Genomic DNA, 25,040 nt, shown 5'->3' on the forward strand with positions numbered 1-25,040 from the left:
CACCCCGCAAAATCGCCGGGCATGACAGCGATCAGAGCTGCCCATGCAATTCACGCATTCTTCCCTGCCGGTGACAAGACCTTTTATCAATGCAATTAACTAGCAGGCACATCCATCAAACATCCACAAAGACACCTATTAACAAGTTCTTTTGACTCGCTATAATTGTCAAAACCTGTCTATTGTGTCTGCGGCCTACAAATCTCGTTTTCAATGCACTGTGGACCAGCTCAATAGTACAGCTTGACCACGGTTGCATAAGAGCCCGAGCGCAAGTCTCGAAGGGTGCGCACGGCCCAGTCATGTCTTACATGCCCAGAAATGTACGCGAAACAGTCGAGAGGAATGAGATGTACGCAAGGCTACAAAAGCAGAACAAAGAGGAGCTGAGGTGGGTCATTCGTGCACATGGAATCGTGGGAAATAGCTATGTAGAGAAGAATGGGATGTACGCAAGGCTACAAAAGAAGAACAAAGAGGAGCTGAGGTGGTCCTCCTATGCAAGGTGGAACAGGCACGCGGGGGGGGGGGGCGGCCCCAAGAGTGAACTCACGCGGGTACCACTCCGGCAAGTCCCTAGGGACTGCGTGTGTCCAATGCCCTAGACTGCCGAAATGTCATCATGTGACATATAATAAGGTCCCTGAATGATTTCCGGGCACAAACTCGAGCGGGAGCCGAAGTCGAAATGCTAAATGTCGCGCTCGCCAGGACTTACTGGAATTCGCCCTACGCAGTCCGGATGACATCTCTCGGTGAACCTTAGTCGACGGCACTAGATACAGGCCCAAAATACCGCCTATGCGAGATATGGGCTCTGGTCAATTTCGCGACTTGAGCCCTGACCAACATGTTTTGTCCTCTGCCGAGCGCTAATGCCCACTTATGATGTAAGTTATGTACCTACAAAAAGGCGGCGTCTAAATACTGCGGTAGGATTTGCCTCGGGCGACTCCCAGAGCCCCCCAAACGTGTGGGTTTGGCTAGGAGCATGCACCCCCCCGGACAATTGTGCACATAACTTTTTGATGCCTATTCTTTTTACAGTGGCGATTGCGTATCCTGCATACACTGTACGTACTCTATCCATCACGCTATCACGCTTTTAGTTTTCACGACGAAAATATTTGCGTGTCCCACTGCACACCCCATGCACGGCTGCAGCCGTACGGCCTTTCAGGTCGCCTCCTCGTAGCTCCGCACCATAGTAGCCGTATACTACACAACGAGACGAAGCCGTAGGTATGCTGGCGGCCTGGTCAGATGATACCTATTGGGTCTACCAGGCTGTCAAAGTTTGGACACAGCAAATGACCAGAGTGGTACCCGCGTGAGTGAACTACGTATCACCATTTAACACGGGACCGCACAACCGGTTGAGGGATGCTGGGGTAGATAGGCATGGCCAATCCCTTGGGGTTCCGTATGGCGTGTAGTTTGGTGTGCCTTGCCATTCTCTACGGCCGTACGGTGTCAGACGATGCTTTTGGTATGTGGCGCTTGCAGGACGGCCATCATTGCGCAATGGACGGAAAGGGACCTTCAACGGCCCCCACCGTCCACCGGGCTCACAAAGGCCTCGATAACACTTGCAGGTAGTTGTGGCAGAGAGGCTGGCTCACGGGACAGGGGCAATGGCGTGCAAAGTTGTCCACTGCACGCGCGTGCGTGTGTGTGTGGGCGGGGGGGGGGCAGGTGGGGGGGGGGGACGGCTTGCCACTGTAACATTACAGGACCTGGGCGATGGGTCACACGGCCCCCGAGTACCGTATCCTGCAGTACGGCAGAGCATGTAAACAGCTGCAACATATCTTTACCAGTGTATATCATTGCAGATTTGCGTGCACGTACGGCAACATTGCCCACGCGTGTGCACGTGTGCAGGTACCAGCTCAGACCGCGACGCGGGAATCAAGTCGGGCGTTCAGACGGTAAAGGCGGCCCGGCAGGCGCGGTTACGGGAGCTGTTCGAACGAGGTGAGACGCTGACCTGGTTGACCGCGGCATGCGGGTGCCAGCTCCACCATTCTATAGCGGCCTTGGCTTGTGCCCACTGCCCCACTTATTGCACGCGCTAACCTGCCTGCCCCCTCTCCCCCCACACACAGAGGCTCTCATGTACGAGAAGGAGCTCAACGCCCGCGGGCTCAGCCTGGTGAAGCCTCGGGACTAGTCAGGCGTGGCAAAAGCAGTAACAGGCACTGATGCGCACTGAATGACGCCGGAAGTGCTTGGGTAACGTATTTGGGGTGCGGGATTGGGGGAATCGGACGAGCTGGGGGGGGGCATGGGTGTGGAGCGGATGGCCAGCGGTGGCGCGACGTGTGCACCGCCATACAGTAACATAACAGCTCCCATTCATCTATCGGAACAGGGTGGTCAGGAATTCAATGGACACAGTGGTGGCGGTGGTGGTGTCCGTGCAAGGCGCCCCGTTAGGAACGGCTGCAGCGTGCGGTGATGCGAGCAGCAGCTTTCATGGTTGTGTGCCATTGTGTTTAGGCGCAGTGGGCAATTTGGGCATAGTGATGCGAGTGCGCGTACTGCGTAGGCCTTGGCAACGAATGGGTTGAAGGCGAGGCCATGGAAGCTCAATGCCTGGATAAGCTTAGGATGGTGTCCGGTGGAGAACTTTGTAACTTGTATTCTTGTAACCTGCTGTGCGTCGAGGGATTGGGCAGGGCGGCCCATGAAACAAACAGTTCATCTTACATCGTTGCACTCGGTTACATGCCCTGCTGGCCCTTGGGTTACATGCTTGCGGTGCCCTTTGTGGCTTCCATCAACGCTGCGTCTCAACATGAGGACAATGGGTGCGCAACCACGGTGCGACCAACACGGCACATGGCGTAGAGCAGGCGACCACCGGGGACTTGGACAGGAATGCAAATCCTTCTGACCATCTACCTCGTCACTCCGTGGAAGTAGTGACGTACTGCAGACGACCTGCCACGCTCTGCCCGCCCCTGCAGGTAGGCACTCACGGCGGCAACCTGGGTGGCAGGCACTGCTGCACGCGGCCGTACCCTGCTTCCGGTATGCAACAATGCACCATCGACAAATCTTAAAGTACTGAAGCAGTACAGCCCAACCCCATCACATGACGGCATCCACCACGGCACACCTCCCCCTTACGAGGACGCTGCTGCCCCTGCACCCCCAGCGGCACCGGCCGCCGCCCCCGCGCCGCCTTCCCCGCTGCTGCCGCCGCCCGCCGCCGCCGTCGCGCCCGGCTGCTGCGGCTTGCCCCGGCGGTCCACGTGCACCGTGAGCTCCACCTGGCGCTGCGGCTCGGAGGCCAGGCGCAGGTTCAGCGGCACCTGCGGACAAGGCAGGCCGCAGGGGTTCAGGCCGCAGGGGTTCAGGCCGCAGGGGTTCAGGCCGCAGGGGCTCAGGCCGCAGGCGGAAGCAGTGGACACACATACGGCTTCAGAACCGGTGCGGTTGTGCCCACCAGCTGGCGGCCCAAGCAAGTGGCCATGCGTGTGTTTGACACGCCGTCTGGGGATGAAAGGCGGGCAGCCGGTATGTGACATGCCCCCCAATACCCATGCGCAGGCCCACGGTTCCTTCCCCGTGCGCTTTCCAAGTACGCGCCCAATGCTTCTCGCCCAAAACACCTGTCCTATCCCCACCGCCACCGCCCCTCACTCCCCTACTGCCCGACCTCCCTCCCTCACCCAAACCAGTTGCAGCCCCATGCGCCTCCTGCCTCCCAACCACACGCCGCCCACCATACGCCTCCCCACCACACGCCGCCCCACCACACGCCCCCACCACCACACGCCTCCCCACCTTGTAGGAGCCGTAGCTGCGGATGGGCTCCCCAAGGAACAGGTGCGAAGCCGCGTCCAGCCGGATGCCCAGCTGCGACTCCACGGCCGCCGCCACCGCGCGCGCGCCCACGGCGGCGCTGCCGGGCGCGAAGCTCTCCGGGTCGGAATCGCTGGCGCGCCGCGTGATGACCTGCGTGGAGACAGCGGGGAGGTATGCGATGCCGCCGGCGGTTTGTGCCAACCGGACAAAGAGACACCATCCCGCCCCCACAGCACCCGAACCCGCCAGCCCACCCCCGCCAGTTACCGCCCCAGTACCGTTGCTTCCGCATCAGTCCACGCCCACCACACGTCCAGCCGCTGCCGGGCTGTTCGCAGCAGCTGCCTCACTGCTCTCACCACGGGCTTGGTGTCCAGCGCCTTGATCAGCTTCTCCAGCCCGCCCTGCTGCTGCTCCGCCGCCGCGTCCATGCCGCGCTCCACGTCCGCCTGCACCGCATCGCGGGCCGGAACGTGGGGCAGGGCGCACCGGGGCGCGCGCGCACATATACACACACACACACACACACGTACACAGGAAACAACAGTATCGCCCATCACGTTCGTATCCCTGCAACTGACGCTGCGGCAACGACTCTGCCCGTATCCTCAGCTGTTTCCTCCAGCTGCTTCACCGCTCACTAGCTGCATCAGGTGCTGCGCTCTACCCCACCTCCTGTACGCAGTCGCCCATCCGTCCGCGCCCAGTGCCAAACGCCCGCCTGCCCCAGCCAGCCGCGCCAGCCGCCCCTGCCACCTACACCAGCCATCGTCCCCAACAGCCGGACAGCCCTACAGCTGCCGCACACTCACCAGGCCGTACTTGGCGATGTTGTCAGGGGTGGCGTACGCGGCCTCGCCCGCCGGATACAGGCTGTGCCGCATGAGGCCGCGCCGCACACTCACCACCTCGCCGCGCCGGCCCAGGCGCGGTACGTCCTGCGCATTAGCAACAGCGGTTTGACAAGCTGGCAAGGGGGCGACGCCACAGGTACGGGGAGCACGTGCGAGTGTGCTAGACGCTGGTGAGCTTGGGTGGTCATAAGCTGGGATCGCGTGCAGCCGGACGCTGCCGCCTCAACCTACGATTCTTCGGCCCAACGTGACTCGATGAAGCCTCCCATCCCCCTTCGAACATCTTTTGTCAGGCCGCCCCACCCCGCATGGGCTAGCGGCCCTGGCTGCTTCCTGGCTCCGCACCTTCCGCAAGACGACACGAATGAGCCCAGGGTCCAAGTCGGCTGCCTCCGTGCCAGCTTGCCGCCCGGCGCTGCTCTTTGAGCTCTTGCCTTTAGCTTTAGCTGCAGCTGCAGTACTGGCATGCCGTGTCGTCGAGAAGGCCAGGCTCGTAAAACAGCGCGCACAGGCACAGGAAGGACCGTGCGCCGGTGTTGATGAAGTGCTGGCGAGCCCTCCGCTTCGCTCCACGGCTTCTTGTGAGCTTGTAGCGCTCTCTATTGTACCCGAAATACATGGCAGCAGTGATCGCAACAACGCCCCCCGCCCCGCGCGTGCACCTATCGCGACCGCGGTCTGCATTTGTTTTATTGTCAGTGCGAGGTACTCAGGACCATCACTTTATGATTTACTTATTGCTTCAAGTAGGCATCGGCCTATTACACGGTGCCAGGGCAGCATGGTCATCGCGCGGTTTTGTGAGCGCAACACTGCTTGGCCTAGCTCGCGTAGTGATACATAGATTCAAAGATTTTGACGTTGCGCATGCTTACTAGCGGTGACTGTTTCTTTGTTTTCAACCAGTCGGTGACTGTTTCTTTGTATTCAACCAGTCGGTGATACTTCCTTACCTTGATGCGATGATATTTCTATAGCACAAATACATGTACCAACCCCGATGGGCTGGAGCCGCGGCTCGAAGTGTCCATGATATGTTGACCCAGCTCCGGAGCTAACAGCCGACAGCCACAGTTCACACGATGGCAGAAAAGAAAAGCCTTCGTGTGCAGCTGCCGGGCGATATGGCGGACGGGAGAGCTGCGGGCCGGGAGGGCGAGACGCCCACCCTCGTTCCTGTGTGAGTTTTCAGGATGTTTGCGAGCTGCAATACTTACTCCTAGCTAGAGATTGGGGACGGCTACTCCGAAGGCGCGGGGCCTGGCGAGTCGGGCATGGAGGCGGACATGCGTCTTGTCGGCGCTGGAGAGCGAATTCTGAGTGATAATTGCGGTCATTTCGGGACGCAATCGGGCCTAGTACTGGCGGGAGGGTTGGGCACAGAAGCAGGCAGCCCAGGCAGCGTGCACCCGGGCACGGAGTGGGTGGGTTAGTGGGTGACACCGTGCCGCCGTGCACACGCCCAGAATTGCGGGCGCGCTCACCCTTCGTGTGTGCCGTGTGTGTAATCGCTGTGGGTAGGATGCATGGCGTAACGACTACAAGCTGTCTGTACAGGGTTGGGGGGGCAGCCGCCGGTAATATCGCCGGAGGGGGCCAATCGACCCCTGTGCGTGGCCAGAGGGCTGCGGCGACCCGACCACCTGACGTCCGGCGGCGGCTGCACCTCACACCGTCACACACAACACATTGCCCCAACACTCCGCGCCTCACAAACCACGATGCCTTCCTCGCGGCAATATCACAACCCTGAGCCGCCCTCTACCCCCTCTCTGCCACTGTCGCCCTCTCCCTCTCCTCCCCTCTCCCTCTGCAGCCTGGCGGTGGGCATGACGTGTGTGCCCGGCGGCGTGTGCCTCATGGCCAAGGACGCCGTGGCCTACCCCGTGGGCAGGTGCCTGGCCATGTACAGGTGTGTGTGCGTGGGAGGGTGGGGGCCGTGGGGGGGGGCGCCGTGGGGGGTGGCGGGGGGCGCAGTGGGTGGGGGCCTGGCGGGTGGTGGGAGCCACGGGGTAGGGAGATGGGCCGGGTGCAAGACCGGCCTCGTGAGGCGGCGAGGGCAGGCTGGGCTGGGCCAAATGTGATCAGGGAGGCGCGGGGGGCCGGGCAGCACCCCGGTGGACCGGACCACAGCCACGTGGCACGTGCGGTGCCAGCACACGGAGAGGACGGCCCGTCACCTGCCCCTTACTCCCCTTCCTCCTGCTCCACCTCCTCCTGCTCCTTCTGCTCCTCCGCCACGCAGCCCCACGCAGCTGCCGCTGGTGCGCATGAGCGAGCCGCTGCGCTCGGTGCGCGGCATCACGGCGCTGGCGGTCAGCCCCAACAAGAAGTACCTGGCGGCGGCGGAGAACATGGCGGACGGGTACATGCCGCAGGTGGGGGTGGCGGGGAGGGGGTGGGGTGGGGTGGGGTTGTAAATACCAGCCCAAACTAAACCAAACCCAATGCAATAGAGCGAGGAGGAGAGCGTGGCCGTGTGGGGTGGGGTGGGGTGGGCAGGTGCGGTCATTTGGCCCAACGCAGTAGGTCCCAACAGTCTTGGAGAAGGTGGTGGGGAGATGGGAGAGGACGACGGCGTTCGGATGGTAGGGAGGAGGGTGGCACGAGCCTGGCTGGGTAGGGAGGCGGTGCCGGGTCCCCCTGGTGTGCGTAAGGGAACTCTGTATAAGATCGTCGGTTGTTTGCGGGCGCTGCCGGCGGTTCGCAACCAGTCTGTGCCCACAAGTACACACACGTCTGGCCCTACATGCAGATCACGCTGTTTGACGGCTCCACGCTGGAGCGGCTGGCCACAGTCACCGGCCCGCACGTCACCTCCTCATACACCTCCGTGTCCTTCTCAAGTGAGGGCGGCGGTGGGGTTGGCGGGGGTTGGCAGGGCGTTGGCGGGAGCTGCGGGGGAGACTTGGTCACGTGGGGGCCACGCGGCGGGAGGAGCATTCGCAGCTGCAAGGTATGGACAGTCTTTCGCTGGCCTTGTCCTGCTGCCTAAACCATCTGCGGCGGCAGCAGCACCACCGCCACCACCACCAGCACACCGCTACCATAATGTCACCGCCATACCGCCACCACAACGTTTGCCCACACAGGCAACGGCTCCATGCTGCTGGCTGTGGGGGCGGACGAGGCGCACGGCACCAGCACCTTCCACCTGTGGGAGTGGGGCGCCAGCCCGCAACCCAAGTGCAGCGGCACCATTGAAACAGGCGGCGAGGAAGCGGCGGGGGGCGGCGGAGGAGGAGGAGGCGGAGGGGGAGGCGGAGGGGGCTCGGGTGGCAGCGGCGGCCGGCCGGGCCCTGTGCTGCGTGCGGCTCTGGACCCGCGGTTTGACAGCAACGTGCTGGTGCTGTGTGCGCGGGACGTGGGGCTGTGGCGCCAGTCGCCCAACGGCTTCAGGCGGCATGCGGTGGAGGGCGTGGACCTGCCGGTGAGGGGGAGGAGGGGGGGGGCAAGGGAGGAGGCGGAGGGGGGAATGTAAGATGGGAAAGAGCGGGGCAGGATGGGAAGGTTGCTCCAAATGCAGTATTGTTGCGGTGCGCGAAGGAGTGGGGTTGGCGTGACCTGCCGGGGCGGTGACGTGACCGACCGGTAGCGGTGTGTGATGGGGCTAGGCTTCTGGCGGCTCGTGTCACGCCTGAACATGTCCTGCCCACCCACCCTGTCCCTGTGTCCTGATTCCCGCCTCGCCCACACACACACACACTCCAGCCCGGCGCCTCTTTCGTGGACCTGTCCACACTGCCCGACGGCCGCTTCCTGCTGGCCACCTCCACACGCCAGGTGCGGTGTACTAGTGGGTGGGTGGGTGGGTGGGTGGGTGGGTGGGAGCACGGCTTGGGGCCTTGGCAGGAGGGGGACGACCATCCGGGGAGGCAGGTAGGACGCGCGTGCGTGTGCGTGTTAACCCCAAACAACCGGCGATGCACCACACACATACTGATGAACCGCCTCGCCGTCTCCCCGTGTCGGCCCCTGGCACACGCCCCCCCTACCCCTGCCGCCCTGCCGCCCCCCGCCTGCCGCAGGTGCTAGTGGTGGACCGCGCCAGTGCGCACGTGGCTCTGACCAGCGACCGGCCCATACTGACGGTGCTGGGGCTGCCGGACGGCTGCGTGGCGGTTGGCACGGAGCGCGGCTTCCTGCAGCTGTTCAGGAGGAGGGCCAAGGACGACCACGACCACTACGGTGAGGGGCGGAGAGGGTGTAGAGGAGAGGGGAAGGGAAGGGAGGGAAGGGGAGGCAAGAGAAGGGAAGGGGAGGCAAGGGAGGGAAGGGAAAGGAAGGGATTGGAGGGGAGGCAAGGGAGGGAAGGGAAAGGAAGGGATTGGAGGGGATGGGCCACTGATGGCTGGAGTGGGCATCCGTTTATACTCCCATACGACTGGTCTTTGTACCCTGCCCACCTCCAAACCCACCTCTCTGGTATCCCTGTCTGCAGCCATCTACTCGGAGACGCGTGTGCCCGAGTCCGCCCAGTCGGTGTCGCTGGACGCGCACATCCGGGCCATGTGCGCCGACGCAGCCGGCGACACGCTGCTGTGCACCACTGCCGGCGGCGGCCCCACCTACCAGTTCAACCTGGCGTATGCGCGGGTGGGTGAGGGGCGGGGCGGCAGGGGAGGGAGAGGAGGAGGAGGAGGAGGAGGACGAGGACGAGGAGGAGGGCCAGGAGGGTGCGGCTGCTTGTCCGTTGTTCTGATGTCGCGGCCTTGACGCCGTCGTGCTGTGTGTCCCCAGCCCGGAGGACCTCCCAACTCATTTATCACACTCCGTGTGCCGCTACCGCCTGTTGCTCTGCCCCCACAGACTCTGGCGCTGACGCCCGAGGCCAGCTCCGACCTGTGGGAGATGCTGCTGCCGGGCGCGCACGAGCAGGTGAGGCGGCGGCGGGGGGGTTGTAGATACCAGCCCAAACTAAACCAAACCAAATGCAATAGAGCGAGGAGGAGAGCGTGGCCGATGCTTGACAACGGAATGACACGCGACAGTAGTCCCCATTCCCGAAATGCACCGGGGTGTGTGGGTTTGTGTGTGTGCCCGTGCCTGAACGGGTAGGAGCGCAGGCGCCAGTGGGGAGAATGGGCAGGGTCTTGCAAAGCTGTAACTGCTGTGTGCGTCACTGACCGCCGATCTTAGCTAGCTCACCCGCACCCCTCCTCCCCCGCCTCCCCTTTCCCACCTCTCTCCCCCCTCCAGTCCATCGTGTCGGCCAGCCTGGCCTACAAGCGCGACTTCCTGGCCACCGCCTCCAAGGACCTCACCGTGCGCGTGTGGCAGACCTCGCCGCTGCGGCTGGTGCTCACGCACATGTGCCACCACTCGCCGCTGGCGCTGTCCATAGACCCCTACGGAAGGTGCGCGGCGCGGCGGCGTGTGGGATGTGTGGGAAGGGGCTGTGTGTGTGTGTGTGTGTGTGTGTGTGTGTGTGATGTGTGTGTGTGATGTGTGCTGCCGGGCATTGTGCGCTGTGCACGGCGTCATGATGCTGCCCCGTGCAATTGCATGTCTTTCTCGTGTTGTCAAGTGGTGTAGCACACTGCCAGGCCAGCACGCCTCTTCCATACCTTCCTACGGTGCACACACATGTACACACACCTGCACACACGTGCACGTGTGCAGGGAGCTGGTGGTGGCGTTCGTGGACTGCGTGCGCTGCTACAGCATTGTGGAGGGGCTGCTGGTGGACGGCGACGAGCTGAGGCACGAGTTCGGACCCGCCAACCCGGGCGCCGCGGGAGCCACCACCACCACCGCACCGCAGCCCACCGCCGCGGCCCTGGCGGCAGCAGCGGCGGGCGCGGCGGGCGAGCGCGGCGGGCGGCGGGGCGCGGGGGCGGGGGCGGGGGTGCTGCCTGGCGAGCCGGCGGGTGTGCCGCTGGACCACTGCTCGCTGGTCAAGTACTCGCCCACGGGGGCGTTCATTGCGGCTGCGGGCGGGCCGGGAGGCCGACACATCTACGTCTTCAGGTGTGTGCGCGGCCCTGTGCGTGTGTGCGTGTCCAATGGCAGGCGCCCCGCAGCGGCATTCCATATACTGCTGTGGGGGGCTCCCAAGCGGCATGTACATCTCGCCATGCAGGAAAGCTGCCTAGCAGTCATCCCGGCCCCCGCCTTCTTGCCGCACCCCTAGCACAGCATCAACCCAACGCCCGCGTGCCATTCCGGCCCCTGCCATATCACACCTCCACGCAACCAGCCCCGCCCATTTTCACCCAGCCCCTCTCTCTCCCTCCTCCCCCACCCCTTCTGCTCTACGTCTTCCCCTCCCCCTCCTCCCCCTCTCTCTCCCTTCTTCCCCTCTCCCTCCGTCCTTCCCCTGTACCAATGCGCCTGGCTTCAACTTCGCCTCTTCTTTTGTAATTCTGAATGAACCTCTCTCCCCCCCGCTCCCTCCCTTCTCCTCAGCACCCTGACCAAGCGGCAGGTGGCGGTGCTGACGGGGCACTACGAGGCGGTGATGGACCTGGTGTGGTCGGACGACGGCGCCTACCTGGGCAGCACGGGCGAGGGCGCGGTGTTCACGTGGGCGGTGGACGGCTTCGTGCGCGTGCAGGAGAACACCAGCAAGCTGTACCTCAACGACGCCATCGCCTGCACGCCCGACTTCAAGACGCTGGTGGTGGGGGACACCACGCAGGTAGGGAGGGAGAGGGATGAGGGATGAGGGAGGGGAAGAGGGGGAGGGAGAGAGAGAGAGGGAGAGGGAGGAGGGGTGTAGCGGACAAACATGGGGGATTGCGGTAGGTACTTGAGCTCGTTGGGCCGCAACTAGATAGATGCGGGGCAGCATGCACACACACACACACACACACACACACACACACACACACACACACACACACACACACACACACACACACACACACACACGCACACACACACACACGGTCACACACACGCACACACAAACACGCACACACACACACACGGTCACACACACGCACACACACACACGCACACACACCAGCCGGCAGGCGCCTCCACAATCACTTTTCGAGTGAGCCCCCACCTCCCGCCATCTGCCCCCACCTCCCGCCAGGGACTCCGCATCATGGAGACACTGCGCAATAACGCCGCCAACAACTCGGCCGACGGCGACGGCGCAGGGGGCGGCGCCGGCGGCAAGCTGGCGAGCGCCTTCAACAAAGCCCTGGGCAGCAGGAGCGGGCGAGCCGCCTCCACAGCGGGCGCCGCCGCGGAGAGCGCGGCCGCCACGGAAAGCGGCGGCGCCAACGGCAGCACACCCGACACGCCCGTGTTCAAGGTGCCTGGGCGAGCTTCCACGGTACCCATAGGGCCCAACCTGGACACCCACCACGCCGGATCAATCATCAGCCAGAACCGCAGCAAGATGCAGGTGCGTGCGTGTGCGGGCGGGCGGGCGGTAGCGGTAGCGGCAAGAGGGGGAGGCGGGTAGTGGCAAGAGGGGGGAGGCGGGTAGCGGCAAGAGGGGGGAGGCGGGTAGCGGCAAGAGGGGGGAGGCGGGTAGCGGCAAGAGGGGGGAGGCGGGGCTGCCATGCTGTTGCTCTGCACATGACACACTGCAACATGAAGGGGGTGACGGCCATTTGCCGCGCTTGTCTTTGTAGCACGGTTGGCTGGCCTTGCCGTCTTTGACTTCAGGAAACAAGCACAGACCCCACCGAACGCGTTGCGGTCTCCCAACCCCAACCTCACAGGCCGTGAGCCGCATGACGGCCATGGTGGGCGGCGGCCCGCCCGACTCCGCCGCCGCCTCCGCCGCCGCCGCCGCCATGGTGGGCTGCGAGCTCAAGCTGCGCTCCAACTTCCAGACCATCATCCAGCCCGGCCGCGGCGGCCTGGCTGTGGTGCACTGCGCGCCCACGCTGATGCCGGCCGGGCACGGCGCGGTGGCGGCGTACGGCGGCTATGACGCGGTGGTGGGCGCGGGCGTGCTGGGGCGGGTGCGTGTGTGCCCGCTGCGGCCGCGCAGCAATGACGACGTGGAGGAGTACTTCCTGCACGCCAGCGACGTCACGCAGGTGGGGGAGGGAGGGAGTCAGGGAGCTGGGTGGCTGGGCGGGGACTAGTCAGGTGGGGACTGGCAAGGTTGGGCTGCGTTTGGGGGCGGGGGTGTCAATACCAGCCCAAACTAAACCAAACCAAGCCAGGCTAGCGGAGCACAGGCAGGGGGTTTGGTGCGGCCACTGGGTGCACGGAGGTGCAGGCACAAGCGTGCTGTCCCAGCCGTGTCCACCTCTCCTACTCCTCGACAACCACAATAATGAACAAGTGCAACCACCGCACCACCACCGCCACCACCACTCACCCGTGCAGGTTGTGGCGCACCGCGACGGGCGGCTGGTCATCACCGCGGACGCCAGCGGCACCTGGATGCTCAACATCCTGCTGCCGCCCGGCCTCACCGCCGCCGCCGCCTCCACCGCCTCACACGCGGCCATGCCGCCCAGCCCGGGCGCGCACGAGGCGCCTGGCTCGCCCACACGCGCCATGTCGCTGGCAGGGGCGGGGGCGCTGCCGGGCCGCGTCAGCACGGCGGGCGGGATGGCGGCGCTGGTGGCGGCTGGCGGCGTGCTGATGCATGCTGATCGCACGACGCTGGCACACAAGCTGATTCGTACGGTGCTGGCGGCGTCGGAGTTCAGCAGTTACGCCGCCACGTCGGCGGCGCGGGCGGCGGCGGCGGCGCACAGCAGTGCGGCGGCGGCGGAGAGCGGCGCGGCCAGTGCGCAGCTGATCGTGAGCGTGCGGGCGGTGGATGTGCAGCTACTCAAGGTGCGTACGGGTGGGCGTGTGTGAGGGTGTTGGGAAGCGCGCTTCTGCAAAACGAGTCAGGGTTTTAGAGTGCCTACATCGGTGCATCCCAGGATACGGGGCTGCGTCTTGTGGGCTTCCCGCTTGCGCGGTGCCCAGGGGTGCTGCACGTGGGAACTGCACGCACTCGGCCCGACCCCTCGCCCTGCCTTCCCTGTTCCCAGCGCTCTTACCCTGTTCCTGCAGCCCATGCCCTCTCCCTGACCTCCCTCCTCCCATCTCCCTGCCCCCCTGGCGACAACTTCGCTCCTTTCAATCATGAATGTATCCCCCCCCCCACCCTCTCCTCCCCTGCCCGCAGGAGAACGTGCGCGAGCTCAAGGACCGGCTGGCCAAGTTCGCGACGGAGGCCGAGTACAAGATGTACGAGCGCGAGCAGGTGGTGCGGCGCGAGCTGGAGGGCGAGGTGGGGCGGCTGCGGCAGGAGGTGGACGTGCTGCGGGCCGACCTGGCCTACACGCGGGCCACGGCGGCAGACGACGCAAACACCTCGGAGCGGACCCGGGTGAGGGGGAGGAATGGGGGGAGGGGGAGGGGAAGGGGGAGGGAGAGAGAGGAAGGGAGGGAGGGAGGGAGAGGGAGCGAGCGAGCGGCGGCGAGGGGTGTATCAACTTGCTTGGAGGGGATGCTCATACGGTATCCTTGCCCCCAGCCCCTCTGGTTACCAACTCACCAAACATTCAACTATCATTCGCCGCCCTTACCAGTTCCCGCCTGTCTGTCCACCCTCCGCAGGAGAACATGACCCGCGACTTCGAGCGCGCGCTGCGGGAGCAGCAGGACATGTTCGAGAAGAAGCTGGCGGCGGAGATCGCGCGCACGGACGCGGCGGAGCGCGAGATGCAGCGGCTGCGCGCCAAGTTCGGGCGCAAGCTGTGGCAGCTGGACGAGGAGCACGGCGCGGCGCTGCGGGAGGCGGGCGAGACGCAGGCGGTGCTGCAGACCACCATCGAGGCCACCAAGGCCGAGGCGCAGAAGAGTGGGTGTGGCTGCATGTTTATTTTAGCGTAGTATCATGGCGCTGGGGTGTGATGGGTGCGCTGCGTGGGCGTGATGGGTGGTGTGTGAGGGCCATGGTTGGGGTTGGCTGGGGCCTGGCAGGCGGTGGGTGCGTGTACGTTTCAATGCCTGTAGCCTGCAGTTGTCGGCGCGCTAGCGCTAGGTCATGCCGTGCGTCTGTGCCGGCATCCCCACCTCACCTCACATACTGTACTCCTGGCTACGCCTTTACTTCTTAACTAATCATGAATGTACCCCCCCCCCCCCAACCCCAGACATCGCCGCCGGCCGCGCCCAGATGGAGACGGAGCTGCGTGTGGATGGCGAGCTGAACGAGGAGGAGCTGCAGCGCGCGGCGGACGCGGCGCAAAAGCAGGTGGGCAGCAGGGGAAGGGGGGGGGCGAGGGCGGGGGACTGGGCGGGCTAGGGGCAATGCTGCCGGGCGTGTGGGGCGGGTGCTAGGTGGATGGCACCTGTAACCACGGGCGTCAGCGGTGCCCAAGGCAGACGCGCATTCTCGCGCCGAGTCTGGGTGTACCTCGCCTTCAAGCCCCGTATCTCGGCGCCCTCTCTCCCATCCACCCCGCCCCCGCTCCTATCCCTCCCTCCCTCCCTCCAGATTGAGGAGAAGGACGAGGCCTACCTCAAGCTGCTGGCCAAGCACACGCTGCAGAGCGGCCTGTCCGCCAAGACGGCGCAGGAGAACGAGCGCCTGCGCGCCGAGGCGGAGGCGCTGAGGAAGGAGAACACGCGCCTGGCGGAGCAGGTGCGTGTGGCGGGGAAGGGAACGGGGGGGGGGCAGGGGCGGGGGAGTGTGGCAAAGGGCAGAGATGATCCGCTGCAACCGTCTGTTTAACAGTGGCTACACAAGACTGCACGTGCGGACTCGGCTATTCAGATGCCCCACACCTTGCGCTTTGCCGCACTCTTCCCGCACCATTCCTACCGACCATCTTCGCACCCAACCAATCAACCCCCTGCCCCCGTGGCTTGATTAGTGAAAGATTAAAGTATGGGCTGATATTTACATACACACCCTCCCCCTCCCCCCCACACACCCACCCACACTAGGTGATGGCCCTGACGGAGGAGCTGGAGGCCATGCAGGCGGCCTGGGCGGACCGCGACGCGCGGCAGCGGCAGCAGGACGCGGAGATGAAGGACATGGCCTTCCAGATGCAGCAGGCGCAGCTCTTCACCAGCCTGGCCACCACCCGCATCAAGGAGCTCAACAACGAGCTGGAGCCGGTGCGGGGGGCGCGCGACGAGGCACAGGCGCAGGTGGCGAGCATGGAGGGCGTGGCGCAGCGGCAGCTGGAGCGGCAGGCCAAGGTGGTGTCGGACAACAGCAACCTGCAGAGCCGCCTGGACGCCGCCAATGACGAGCTGAAGCAGGTGGGTGGGTGGGTGCAGTGGGTGGGTGGGTGGGTGGGTGGGTGGGTGGGGTGCGATCAGCTTTTGTGCGAGGGCGCTGACAGGTTGAAACATGCCTTGCTTTGGACGCGTAATGCTCGTCTGACTGGCCAGCCCCAAGCATCGCATCCTCAAACATCGCAATCCCATCACTCATAACCTCCACACACACACACCTTCCCGCCGTACAACACGCACGCACAGGTCAAGGGCGAGATGCTGGAGCGCGAGGCCTACTTCAAGAACTTCACCACGCAGCTGTTCCGCACGGTGCAGGACGTGCCGCACCACCAGTGGCCCACGCTGTTCGGCCGCATGATAGAGGACTACCACAAGGTGCCAGGGGGCGTGGGTGAGGGAGGGCCAGGGCGAGGGCGGGTGGGGCGGGCGGGCGGGAGGGGCGGGCGGGACCGCGGGTGACTAGGCGGGTAGGCGGGAGGGTGTGGGAGGGCGGCCGGGAAGGGGATTGCGTTCCAAAAGCTTGGAGACTGGACTGAGCTCGACCTTGGGCGCTTTGCTGCCTTGCGGCCATTCCGTATATGTCACCTCACCTCTCCTCCCCTTCCGCTGCCGCCACGCGCCACAGGGCCGCGACAAGGCCTCCTGGGCTCGCTACCTGGAGGCGGACCACGGCGCGGCGGCGCACCCGCCCGGCAGCGCGGGCGCCGGCATGGCCTCCGGCAGCGCCGGCCGCAACACGTCCGCATCAGGGGTGAGCTGCGCGCAGGGGTGTGGAAGACTCAGCCGCAATCCCGGCCCACCTTGTGGTGCCCGATCAGAAGTGCTGCGAGCAGGTTCCAGGCCCCCTCAGCGCGCCCACCAGCTCATCCAGCACACCTCTGCGCAACATCACTGCCATACCATCACCCATCCTTTTCCTGCCGCCCCCGCCTGCCAACCCCACCCCAACCTCACCTGCCCCCCCCCCCAACCCCATCTCTACCCCCATCTCCCCATCTCCCCACCCCAGCTCATGGGCAGCTCCGCCACCACCGCCGCCGAGTTCAACGAGAAGATCAACGAGCTGCACGCGCAGCTGATGCACACGGAGAAGATGCTGAGCCTGGTGACGGAGACCAAGGACAAGGCCGACAAGGCGCGGCGGGCGGTGGTGTCCAAGCTCATGGCAGACAACCTCATGGTGGTGCAGGTGCGGGCAGAGGGCGGGGCGGGAGGAGGGGGGAGTGAGGACTGGGGGGGCACGGGCAGGGAGACACGCGGTGAGGAGGCGCGAAAGGGGTTGGCTGGTATTAGGGGTGGGGTGCTGCGCAGTTTTGGGCGGGGGGTGCTAAGCAGACGCAATGCTGCTGTCTCCATGGCGACGTCCACTTCGATGTTTGCGGGGGCCGTATGCATCCTGTTCTCAGATGTATGGATGACGAGCTCTTCTCTTGCTGCCCCGCAGGAGCTGAACGACACCAAGCGCGACCTCAAGCTGGCTCGCGAGCTGGCGGAGAAGCGCGCCATCGAGCTGGCGGACCTGCGCATGACCGTGGCGGTGGCGGGCGGCGTGGCGGGCACCGGCCTCGCGGGCGCAGGCCCCAGCGCCATCGCCACCACACCGGGCGGCGGCGGCGGCGGCGGGCCGCTCAGCGGCGCCGTGTCGACGGCGGACGTGGGCGGGCTGCCGCAGGGGCCGGCGGGGCGAGCGATGTCGCGCCTGCCGTCTCGCCTCGGCGACCCAAGCCGGCAGCAGACGACAGGACCCAACGGGATGCAACAGCAGCAGTCTCCGCAGCCGCCGTCAGTCAGCCCGCGCGCCAGCGACGGCGCGGCCGGGGCGCAGGGCGGCAGCCCGGGGCCGCGCGGCGGCGGCGGCAGCAGTAGCAGCAACGGCGCGCCGGGGTCGTCGCCGCTCGGGCCCAACGGCCGCTCGCCGTCCATACCCGAGCACGCGTCCGTGTCTCAGCCGCTGTCCTCCTCCTCCGCGGGGGGCCAGGTCGCTGCCCCCATGGTGGTGACGGGCGACATGCCGCAGGGCGGCTGGTGGCTGGGCGAGTGCTCGCCCTTCGAGCTGCCCTCCTCCATGGACCACATCGCCTCCAACAGCCTACGCCGCAGCCTCAACAGCTCCGCCGCAGCCGGCGGTGGCGACTCGGGGCTGCTGCAGGAGCGGCCCGGCACCAGCGTGCTCATGATGAGCAGCCGCCGGCCGGGCACGTCGGCGGGCGTGTCCGGCGGCGGCCGCCCAGGCTCCTACTCGGTGTCCATGCCGCCGGGCAGCGCGCGCCCGTCCTTCACGCCGCCCACGCCGCACGGCTCGTTGCCTGGGCCGCGCCGCCCCGACACTTCTGGCAGCACTAGCCTGGTGGCGGCGGCGGTGTCGGGCGCGGCGCTGCAGGCGTACAACAATCAACGCCAGCAGCAGCAGCAGCAGCAGCAGCAGCAGCAGCAGCAGCAGTCGGCGCAGCAGTCGCTTGATGGGCAGGGGGACGCAGGCATGGATGGCGGCGGCGGGCCGGCGGCGCCGCAGTCCCCGTCACTGGCGAACGGCGGCATGGGGCACGGCCCGCGCGCGTCATCCGCCGGGCCGCCCAGTGGCAGTGCCACCAGCCGTAGCGGCAACTCGGTGCTGCGAAGCACCGTGGCCTTTGGCGCGCCGCCGCCACACGGACCGTTTGGCGGCGCGGGGCACAGCTCCGCCACGTCGCCGGGGGCGCCGGGGGCGCCGGTGGTGTTGTCTCCAGGCGGGGGCGGCGGCGCGGGGTACGCCGGCACCCACAACATGCTGTCGGGGCAGGTGCGGCCCAGCACACCGAGCAAGGTCACAACGTTGGGGGCAGGCTTCCGGAGCTTCGTGCCCATGGGGCAGGGGCAGCACGGCGGTGGCGGCAGCGGGGGTGGGCTGAGGGGCAACAGCCGGTAGTGTGACCTGTGTGAGTGTGTGACTCGGTGTTGAAGAGAGTGGGGAGCTTGTAGCCGCGGCAGCAGGTTGGGTCATGCAGGAACCGGTGGGCTGCACTGTCATTGATGGGGGGATGTGTCATGAATTGCTGTGCACCGAACGTACTGGCGGTTTTGCCTGGTAAAACATGGACGTATCACGGCGATGGGTGACCTGGCCTATGACAGTTACGGTATCATTTGGGTGGCGGCCTTTCACCAGGCGTGGCGCCCCTCGGCCATCGGGCGGCTCCAAGGGCACCCCTGGGCGGCTCCGCATCTTTGCAAAAGACGCTCGGAACTACTGAATTCATCGCGTACATGTTCATTGATCAAGTGCTTCGCATCACCTGTAGTTTTTGTGTGACTCCAATTTGTGATGGCAAAAAGCGACGTTATAATGGGTAGGGATTGGCAGCAAACTGTGGGGCATCACGCGCTGCGCACCAACCCTCATCGCACTTGAGATGTGCCGCGCATGTCACTCACAGACCGCAATGCTCCCCTTAAACGTAATCAATTCAGTCTGTGCTTTCATCGCTACCTTCCTACACGGAAAGCCTTGTCGGTACCACAGTTCCCGTAACGGTCGAAACATGCGTGGTTTGCTACTCGCTTCCTTAGCCCTCGCGCTATTGCTCGGAGCGGCGTTACTCAATGTCGCTGATGCAGGTATAACGGGCGGAATGCTTTGCACGCAGGACTCTCCGCTTCGCGGCGCCGCATGTGGACGGCTCTCCACACAGTTGCGGGTGACACCGAGATAGCGACTTTCTATCCACTGAGATCCTGTTGTCTCTTATTTTGAAATGCGCAGGGAAGGCACATGCTCCGGGCCAACAGAAAAAGAAAAGCCCAAAGCCCAAGCCGTCTCCTTCGCCAAAGCAGAAGTGCGTATGTGATAATCCCTGGTACATGGTTCTGCTTAAAGCGTAGCACAGGGGCACGGGCTGCTATGTCGGCTACAGGTTCGCGCGTGCAGCCTTCCGACAGCCCAAAACCCCCTTTTTGCTTTACCCGTTGCGCTGCAGGCCCATGAACCCCTTCGCCAAGCTACCCCGAAGTATGGTCCTTCGGATCACCAACCTTGCAGCTGCTGCGCCATAGTAAATTTGCAACAACATGAGGTGTTGCGCACCATGGTTGGCGCTGTGCACGTAAATCGTCGTGCGCCTGCGGCCTCCCCGAAGGCCCCCCTCCCGTATCACCTTCACTCTGCCCCCCCCCCACACACACACACATCGCAGACCGGTACGTCATGTCGGCAGACACATGCGCCCCCACCTGCCCCATCAACACCGCCAAGCCGCTGTGCGCGCTCTTCGAGGACGCGGCCTACGCCCCCGCGGACGCCGGCGCCGCCGACTGCAGCACGCTCGTGTCCGAGTCCGGCCTGACCCAGATCGCGGTGGCGGGCGGCCGCCTCACGGCGCAGCACGGCGCCGATGCGCTGCTGTCCACCATCTGGCCGCTAGAGGCGGAGGATGAGGGCGTGGCGGTGGCGGCGGTGGCGCCGAACGGCAAGGGCAGCTGGGGCATCAAGCTGGCAAACGGTGGGCGGATGGATGGGCGGGTAGGGTGGCTGGTGGAGAATGAGGGGGCGGGTCCACTGACGCGGGTGGATGGCGGATTGCCGGTGAAGTAGGGCTTGAGGCGAGGGCTTGTGGTGGGCGCGTCTTGGCGGCAAGAGGCCCGCCGGCGCCTGATGCCGCCCACCCCTGGTGACACCCGCGCCTACAGGCACCACTGTGGATGGGCCCGCCTACTTCAGTCGCGAGCTGGGCACCGGCTGCCTCAAGCCAAAGTTCGGCGGCGCGGCGGCGGGGCCGTTCTACCTGTTGGCGTACGAGGGCCAGGGACTGGAGGAGTGAGCTGGGGCAGGCGGGGGAACTGGGGGCAAGCGCCAGGGCTGATGGCACATTGAACATAGCTGGCAGAGTGTTGTCAAGTGCAGGTGATGCAGGCGGGTAGGGCGCCGGTGTCGTGAATCCAGAAGGAAAGGGCGCGTGTCGGCGCCCGTGCCCATGCCCGTGCACAGCACAACAGGCTGACCGTTCCACCCCCTCTGTCCCTGCAGCAACACGCTCCGCCTGGTCAACGCCAAGCGCCAGCCGGTTTGGCGCAGCGGCTCCTGCGACGGCAGCAGCGGCGACGGCTCGCACTAAAGCAACACAGCATCCGCCACACCGGGGCGTGTGCTCGACCATCCGCTCCGCTCCATCAACTCATCAATCAGACCATGAACCGCCAGTCGGCCAGCGGTGATGTAAGGACTTTCCAGGCCCTAAGCAAGAACGGTGCTTACCTCTACATTATATGTGCGGACCTCAAGAAAGAGTGGTGGCTTCATACCTAGTGCAAGCGGGAGTGCTCTTTAGCAGTGACAGCAGCCCCTGCTGTTGCGTGATGTGTCTTACTAGGCGGAGTACCACCCCGTGAGCTTAGCGTCATCCTAGGTCATAGAGACGGCGCGCATTTGGTACGGTGAGACACGCCGCTGTAGAGGTTGCATCAAGGCGGGCTGGGTGTGACTGCTGCTCCCCTGCTGCCTAGCGTCTCGATAGTTGCATGGACAGTGGGCACAAGGTGACCGATACACGCAAGCGACTACTCTATCTTTATGTTTTTCTGACTCGTGACCACTGAAGCACAGACAGGCGCAGAGAGCTGGTTGTGTTTCCTCTGCCGCCACGCATCGGATTGCCTATGACACGGATATAGTGCCTTCCTACGCCTTGCTTCTTGCTTGATGAGGTTGCCCTTCATTGCGTTATAACATTCATGCATACGCGTTTTGCAAGCGGTCATCAGGGTTGGCTCATTGGCTGGCTGGTTGCGAGGCGTCGACCTTGTCTGGTGTGTGTGTGTGTGTGGTTTGCCCCAGTTGCCGCTTGGCCTTGAAGGAAATCAAGCGGAGGCACATCCCCGCTGGTTGGCTCCGCACTGCGACTCCCACTGCAATACATGCGCTCTGTAACGTTATCCATTCGCTCGTAACTCAACCGTCCAGACCTCCTCCAATCCCGCGCTTCGCTGCGCTCCGCAGCAGCCATAGCCACCGCCGGCGCTCGTGTCTGCGCACAAACAGCCCCAGCCAAGCCTGCGCGGCCCGCGCCGCCACCCACACCCGAGCGCAACTGCTCGACTGCCGCACCGCTGACACAGTCCAAACGCTGCTGCAACCCAAGCGTGCAGCTTGCATCCATTAGCGGGCACCATCCCGCTAAACTCCCCCGCGCCCATGACAGTGACCAGTCCAGCCTATGCAGCCTGGGCCAAGCCAACCAAGCCAAGCACTCCCGCGAGCGAGGCCGCTCCCACCCAGCCCCATCCTGCCTACAACCGGGGCCGCGGCGCCACCCCCGCCCCCACCGCCCCTGGGCCCTCCGGATGCAGCTCCACGGCTGCGTTGGCAATGGCCAGGGCCTTGCGCTCCACGGCCCAGGTGCGAAACACCACTTTGAGCGGCGCCGCCTCCCGCCGCGACAACATGCTTGCGCTGGCGCTGTCGGCGGAGGTGTCTGTGTCGGGGGGCGGCGCGGAGGGCTCCGCCCACATCTCCACGCGCAGGGTCTCGCCCGGCAGCACCGGCTTGGCGAAACGCACCTGCGGCACAGGTTAGCGGCACACACGTTGTGATCAGTGCAACGCAGGCTTCCCTGGCAGGCAAGAGGACCTGGCAGGCCACATGGCGACAGCACGCAACCCACAACAAGACACGAGGAGGACGGGCCCTTCTGTCTGCTCCCGTCTGACGCTCCCGCCACCGCGCCGTACGGCCACGTGCCGCCTGCCTCCCGCCCCGCCCGCCCCCACTCTTCCTCCACCACTCCTGCCTCGCTGTCTCACCTTGACGCTCTTGAGGCGCGCGGGGTCGTCTCCGCCGAAGCGCCGCAGCACCAGGCGCACCGAGATGCCCATGCTGCACAGGCCGTGCAGGATGGGCTGCTGGAAGCCCACGCGCGCAGACACCTGACAGACAGAGAGAGCCAGGCAGCCGGGGTGCGGGTGGAGTGGAGTGCGGGGGTGAGAGGCCAGCGGGGTGCGGGGATTGGATGAACAGCCTGGGTTGGAGGTGTGGGCGATGCCATGAAATATGGTGAACTGAGCGCGTGCTGCTGGCCCGCCTGCTTTCCTTTCTCTCACGCCCTCCACACACCTGGGGGTCGATGTGTAGGGGGTTGAAGTCACCTGGTCGGGCCCGGGGAGGAAGAGGGAGAGAGGGAGAGGTCAGGGAGCGAACTAGAGCGACGGGGCGAGCCCTTATGCAGCCGTGTGGCAACGCAATATCATAGTGTGTGATGCTGTTGCTGCAACGCCCCCGCGGGCGGGCTTTGATCAGCCCCCATCGCCTGCGTCCCTCCCGTGCCCCCTAACCCATGCCCCTCGCACCCCGCCTGCCCCGCCGTGCCCCGCCTCCCCGCTGCCCCTGTCCCGGCGCCCACGCACCACTGAGGCGGTACAGGGCCGCCTGGTCGCGCGAGGTGGCCAGCTCTGCCACGGCGTCGGGCGCCCGGGCCGGCGGCTCGTTGGGCGCCACGGCGGCGGGCAGGCGCGGCGCGGGCGGCCAGGGGGTGCGCACGTCGCCTGCATGGGGGCAGGTGGAGGGGGCCGGGCGGCGGTGCGGGGCAAGGAGGGGTTTAATAATGGAACAAGCCCGATAAGGAGGTGGCCCTAAAAGCGACCTATCCGCCCAGCAGTACGGCGTGGTGGAGGGTTCGTGCAAGCCACCACTGTCGTACAAAATAACTACAGCACCCATTGGGTCCGCACACCCTCACCCTTGCCCAGGATAAAGGTGGTGAACTCGTTGATGGCCACGTCCCGGCCGCTGACAGCGTCCGTGGTCACAGTGCGCAGCACCACCACCAGGCCCTTGCCTGCGGCAGCAGCGGTGCGGGCAGCGCGCGTGTGTGTGGTAGGACAGCACAACGGGAGGGGGCACAGCAGCGTGGGCAGTGTGTGTCTGTGTGTGTTTCCTGGCGTGCACGCGTGCCAGGTTCGCAACCCGTTTACACGGCACGCTTGTTGCGCACACGGACAGCTTGGCGCTGGCCGTGGGGCTGGGCCCTCTCTTGCCTCTCCCTGCAAACGCTGCCCCAAGCAAGCAAGCAAAACTGCATGCTCCCACCGCCCTCCTCCCCAACCCGCCCTCCTCCCCACCCCGTCTCCCCCGCCCACAGCCGCCCACTCACGGCCACCCACCCTTGGCCTGCATGTCCACCAGCTCGGGCCGGCTGACCAGCTGCCCGCCCTCCGCCGGCAGCGGCGCCAGCAGCTGCAGGTACTGCTCGCCGTGCAGCGCGCCCGCCTGACAGGAGGGTGAGTGAGGGGTGTGCGTGTGTGTGTGTGTGTGTTTGTTTGTGTATGTAAGTAGTGTCGGGTTGTTGACACCACTCCCAGTAAGGGACAAGAGACAGGGCACGGCGTCCACGTCAGCTCCTCTCCCACAAACGCTGCCTGCTCCCTGATCCAGTGATACCCTCTTGGTGCTCTCCCTCGCACCCACCGCACGGCAACCCAGCCCAGCCCACCCCACCCCACCCACCCCACACCCCACCCCAAACCACACCCCACCACAACACACCCCACCCCACCCACCCCACCCACCCGGTCCAGCCCGCCCGGCAGGTAGCTCTCCAGCGGCACCAGCCCCAGGGCCGGGTGGGCCGCCACGATGGCATACGTGGGCAGCACAGCGAACTCCCCCGCGTCCCCGGCCTCCCGCCCCGCCTGCTGCTGGTTGCCGCCGAGGCCGCCCTGGGTGCCGGCGGCGCCGCTGCGGCCCGCGCCCTCGTAGATGTAGCGCAGGTCGCCTGGGCAGGCTGGGGACGACGTGTGCGGCCGCAGGTGGTTCAGACGTTGGGCAGTCAGGGTGCCCCCTGGTTGCCACTAGGAAGCTCTGGCCCCTGCCCCCTGGTTGCCAGTAGGAAGCTCCCGAAGCATGGTCAGAGAGAATGCCGGTCTTGCACCGTTGCTCCCGACCATGAGGCCCCTACTCCATTAGCCGACCACTGCGTTGGCAAAACCCTGGCCCGCACCTACTTGTGCTGCACCCGAGCCCTAGCGCGTATAGCATGGCATCGCGCGGCGTGTATTTGTGCGTGTATGTTCCATGCTTGCGATTTCGCAGCGACACAATGTCAATTTGGCCGCTGGACGCGGCAACATCCATTTGGGCAGCGTTTCAGCTATTTCCAGTAAACTCTGTTCCTTGCTATGTAATATCTAGGTAATTTTATGAGAAGTGGATATATAACAAGCATGAGCACGCAG

General features: G+C 65.2%; 5 protein-coding genes across 5 annotated transcripts; 3 read left to right on the forward strand and 2 right to left on the reverse strand.

Annotated features, from left to right (window-relative positions):
* Nucleotides 1-80: 80 nt before the first annotated feature.
* CHLRE_06g307900v5 (uncharacterized protein) lies at nucleotides 81-2,666 on the forward strand. The gene is made up of 4 exons (XM_001691313.2): nucleotides 81-391; nucleotides 1,507-1,595; nucleotides 1,885-1,977; nucleotides 2,109-2,666. Exons 1-4 carry the CDS (start codon nucleotides 351-353, stop codon nucleotides 2,171-2,173), a joined length of 288 nt encoding a protein of 95 aa, XP_001691365.2. The 5' UTR covers nucleotides 81-350; the 3' UTR covers nucleotides 2,174-2,666.
* A 30-nt stretch (nucleotides 2,667-2,696) lies between these two features.
* Nucleotides 2,697-5,400, reverse strand: CHLRE_06g307950v5 (uncharacterized protein). The gene is made up of 5 exons (XM_043063740.1): nucleotides 5,016-5,400; nucleotides 4,629-4,754; nucleotides 4,176-4,265; nucleotides 3,796-3,966; nucleotides 2,697-3,320 (listed from the first exon to the last, which is right to left on the reverse strand). The coding sequence occupies exons 1-5, from the start codon at nucleotides 5,352-5,354 to the stop codon at nucleotides 3,132-3,134; spliced, it is 915 nt and encodes a 304-aa protein (XP_042924446.1). The 5' UTR covers nucleotides 5,355-5,400; the 3' UTR covers nucleotides 2,697-3,131.
* A 120-nt stretch (nucleotides 5,401-5,520) lies between these two features.
* On the forward strand, nucleotides 5,521-19,282 carry CHLRE_06g308000v5 (uncharacterized protein). Its single transcript, XM_043063741.1, has 24 exons — nucleotides 5,521-5,850; nucleotides 6,487-6,582; nucleotides 6,916-7,048; nucleotides 7,426-7,516; nucleotides 7,763-8,100; nucleotides 8,382-8,453; nucleotides 8,699-8,858; nucleotides 9,112-9,266; nucleotides 9,480-9,548; nucleotides 9,870-10,027; nucleotides 10,293-10,640; nucleotides 11,079-11,310; nucleotides 11,713-12,030; nucleotides 12,353-12,676; nucleotides 12,972-13,430; nucleotides 13,771-13,974; nucleotides 14,205-14,448; nucleotides 14,744-14,844; nucleotides 15,088-15,234; nucleotides 15,540-15,863; nucleotides 16,086-16,217; nucleotides 16,468-16,593; nucleotides 16,852-17,031; nucleotides 17,287-19,282. Exons 1-24 carry the CDS (start codon nucleotides 5,753-5,755, stop codon nucleotides 18,745-18,747), a joined length of 5,970 nt encoding a protein of 1,989 aa, XP_042924447.1. The 5' UTR covers nucleotides 5,521-5,752; the 3' UTR covers nucleotides 18,748-19,282.
* Nucleotides 19,283-19,330: 48 nt separating this feature from the next.
* On the forward strand, nucleotides 19,331-21,753 carry CHLRE_06g308050v5 (uncharacterized protein). Its single transcript, XM_043063742.1, has 6 exons — nucleotides 19,331-19,436; nucleotides 19,582-19,654; nucleotides 19,796-19,827; nucleotides 20,012-20,317; nucleotides 20,505-20,631; nucleotides 20,842-21,753. The coding sequence occupies exons 1-6, from the start codon at nucleotides 19,361-19,363 to the stop codon at nucleotides 20,927-20,929; spliced, it is 702 nt and encodes a 233-aa protein (XP_042924448.1). The 5' UTR covers nucleotides 19,331-19,360; the 3' UTR covers nucleotides 20,930-21,753.
* Nucleotide 21,754: 1 nt separating this feature from the next.
* CHLRE_06g308100v5 (uncharacterized protein) lies at nucleotides 21,755-25,010 on the reverse strand. Its single transcript, XM_043063743.1, has 8 exons — nucleotides 24,810-25,010; nucleotides 24,375-24,589; nucleotides 23,970-24,075; nucleotides 23,546-23,644; nucleotides 23,214-23,351; nucleotides 22,924-22,955; nucleotides 22,614-22,736; nucleotides 21,755-22,370 (listed from the first exon to the last, which is right to left on the reverse strand). The coding sequence occupies exons 1-8, from the start codon at nucleotides 24,937-24,939 to the stop codon at nucleotides 22,101-22,103; spliced, it is 1,113 nt and encodes a 370-aa protein (XP_042924449.1). The 5' UTR covers nucleotides 24,940-25,010; the 3' UTR covers nucleotides 21,755-22,100.
* Between the last annotated feature and the right edge of the window lie 30 nt (nucleotides 25,011-25,040).

This window comes from Chlamydomonas reinhardtii, chromosome 6, assembly GCF_000002595.2.
Source record: "Chlamydomonas reinhardtii strain CC-503 cw92 mt+ chromosome 6, whole genome shotgun sequence".
In the NCBI taxonomy this organism is placed as follows: Eukaryota; Viridiplantae; Chlorophyta; class Chlorophyceae; order Chlamydomonadales; family Chlamydomonadaceae; genus Chlamydomonas; species Chlamydomonas reinhardtii.

Excerpts from the sequence above, each read along its gene's own strand:
- CHLRE_06g307900v5 (XM_001691313.2), top strand. The coding sequence starts at position 351 with ATGTACGCAAGGCTACAAAAGCAGAACAAAGAGGAGCTGAG. Across the intron at positions 392-1,506 it reads CAGAACAAAGAGGAGCTGAG|GACGGCCATCATTGCGCAAT; the intron begins GTGGGTCATTCG and ends TGGCGCTTGCAG. Across the intron at positions 1,596-1,884 it reads GGCCTCGATAACACTTGCAG|GTACCAGCTCAGACCGCGAC; the intron begins GTAGTTGTGGCA and ends GCACGTGTGCAG.
- CHLRE_06g307950v5 (XM_043063740.1), bottom strand. The coding sequence starts at position 5,354 with ATGCAGACCGCGGTCGCGATAGGTGCACGCGCGGGGCGGGGGGCGTTG. Across the intron at positions 4,266-4,628 it reads ACATCGCCAAGTACGGCCTG|GCGGACGTGGAGCGCGGCAT; the intron begins GTGAGTGTGCGG and ends GATGCGGTGCAG. Across the intron at positions 3,967-4,175 it reads CGCTGGACACCAAGCCCGTG|GTCATCACGCGGCGCGCCAG; the intron begins GTGAGAGCAGTG and ends GTCTCCACGCAG.
- CHLRE_06g308000v5 (XM_043063741.1), top strand. The coding sequence starts at position 5,753 with ATGGCAGAAAAGAAAAGCCTTCGTGTGCAGCTGCCGGGCGATATGGCG. Across the intron at positions 6,583-6,915 it reads AGGTGCCTGGCCATGTACAG|CCCCACGCAGCTGCCGCTGG; the intron begins GTGTGTGTGCGT and ends TCCGCCACGCAG. Across the intron at positions 13,431-13,770 it reads TGGATGTGCAGCTACTCAAG|GAGAACGTGCGCGAGCTCAA; the intron begins GTGCGTACGGGT and ends CCCTGCCCGCAG.
- CHLRE_06g308050v5 (XM_043063742.1), top strand. The coding sequence starts at position 19,361 with ATGCGTGGTTTGCTACTCGCTTCCTTAGCCCTCGCGCTATTGCTCGGA. Across the intron at positions 19,437-19,581 it reads ACTCAATGTCGCTGATGCAG|GGAAGGCACATGCTCCGGGC; the intron begins GTATAACGGGCG and ends TGAAATGCGCAG. Across the intron at positions 20,318-20,504 it reads GGGCATCAAGCTGGCAAACG|GCACCACTGTGGATGGGCCC; the intron begins GTGGGCGGATGG and ends CCGCGCCTACAG.
- CHLRE_06g308100v5 (XM_043063743.1), bottom strand. The coding sequence starts at position 24,939 with ATGGATGTTGCCGCGTCCAGCGGCCAAATTGACATTGTGTCGCTGCGA. Across the intron at positions 22,956-23,213 it reads GGCCCTGTACCGCCTCAGTG|GTGACTTCAACCCCCTACAC; the intron begins GTGCGTGGGCGC and ends GGGCCCGACCAG. Across the intron at positions 22,737-22,923 it reads CCCTACACATCGACCCCCAG|GTGTCTGCGCGCGTGGGCTT; the intron begins GTGTGTGGAGGG and ends TCTGTCTGTCAG.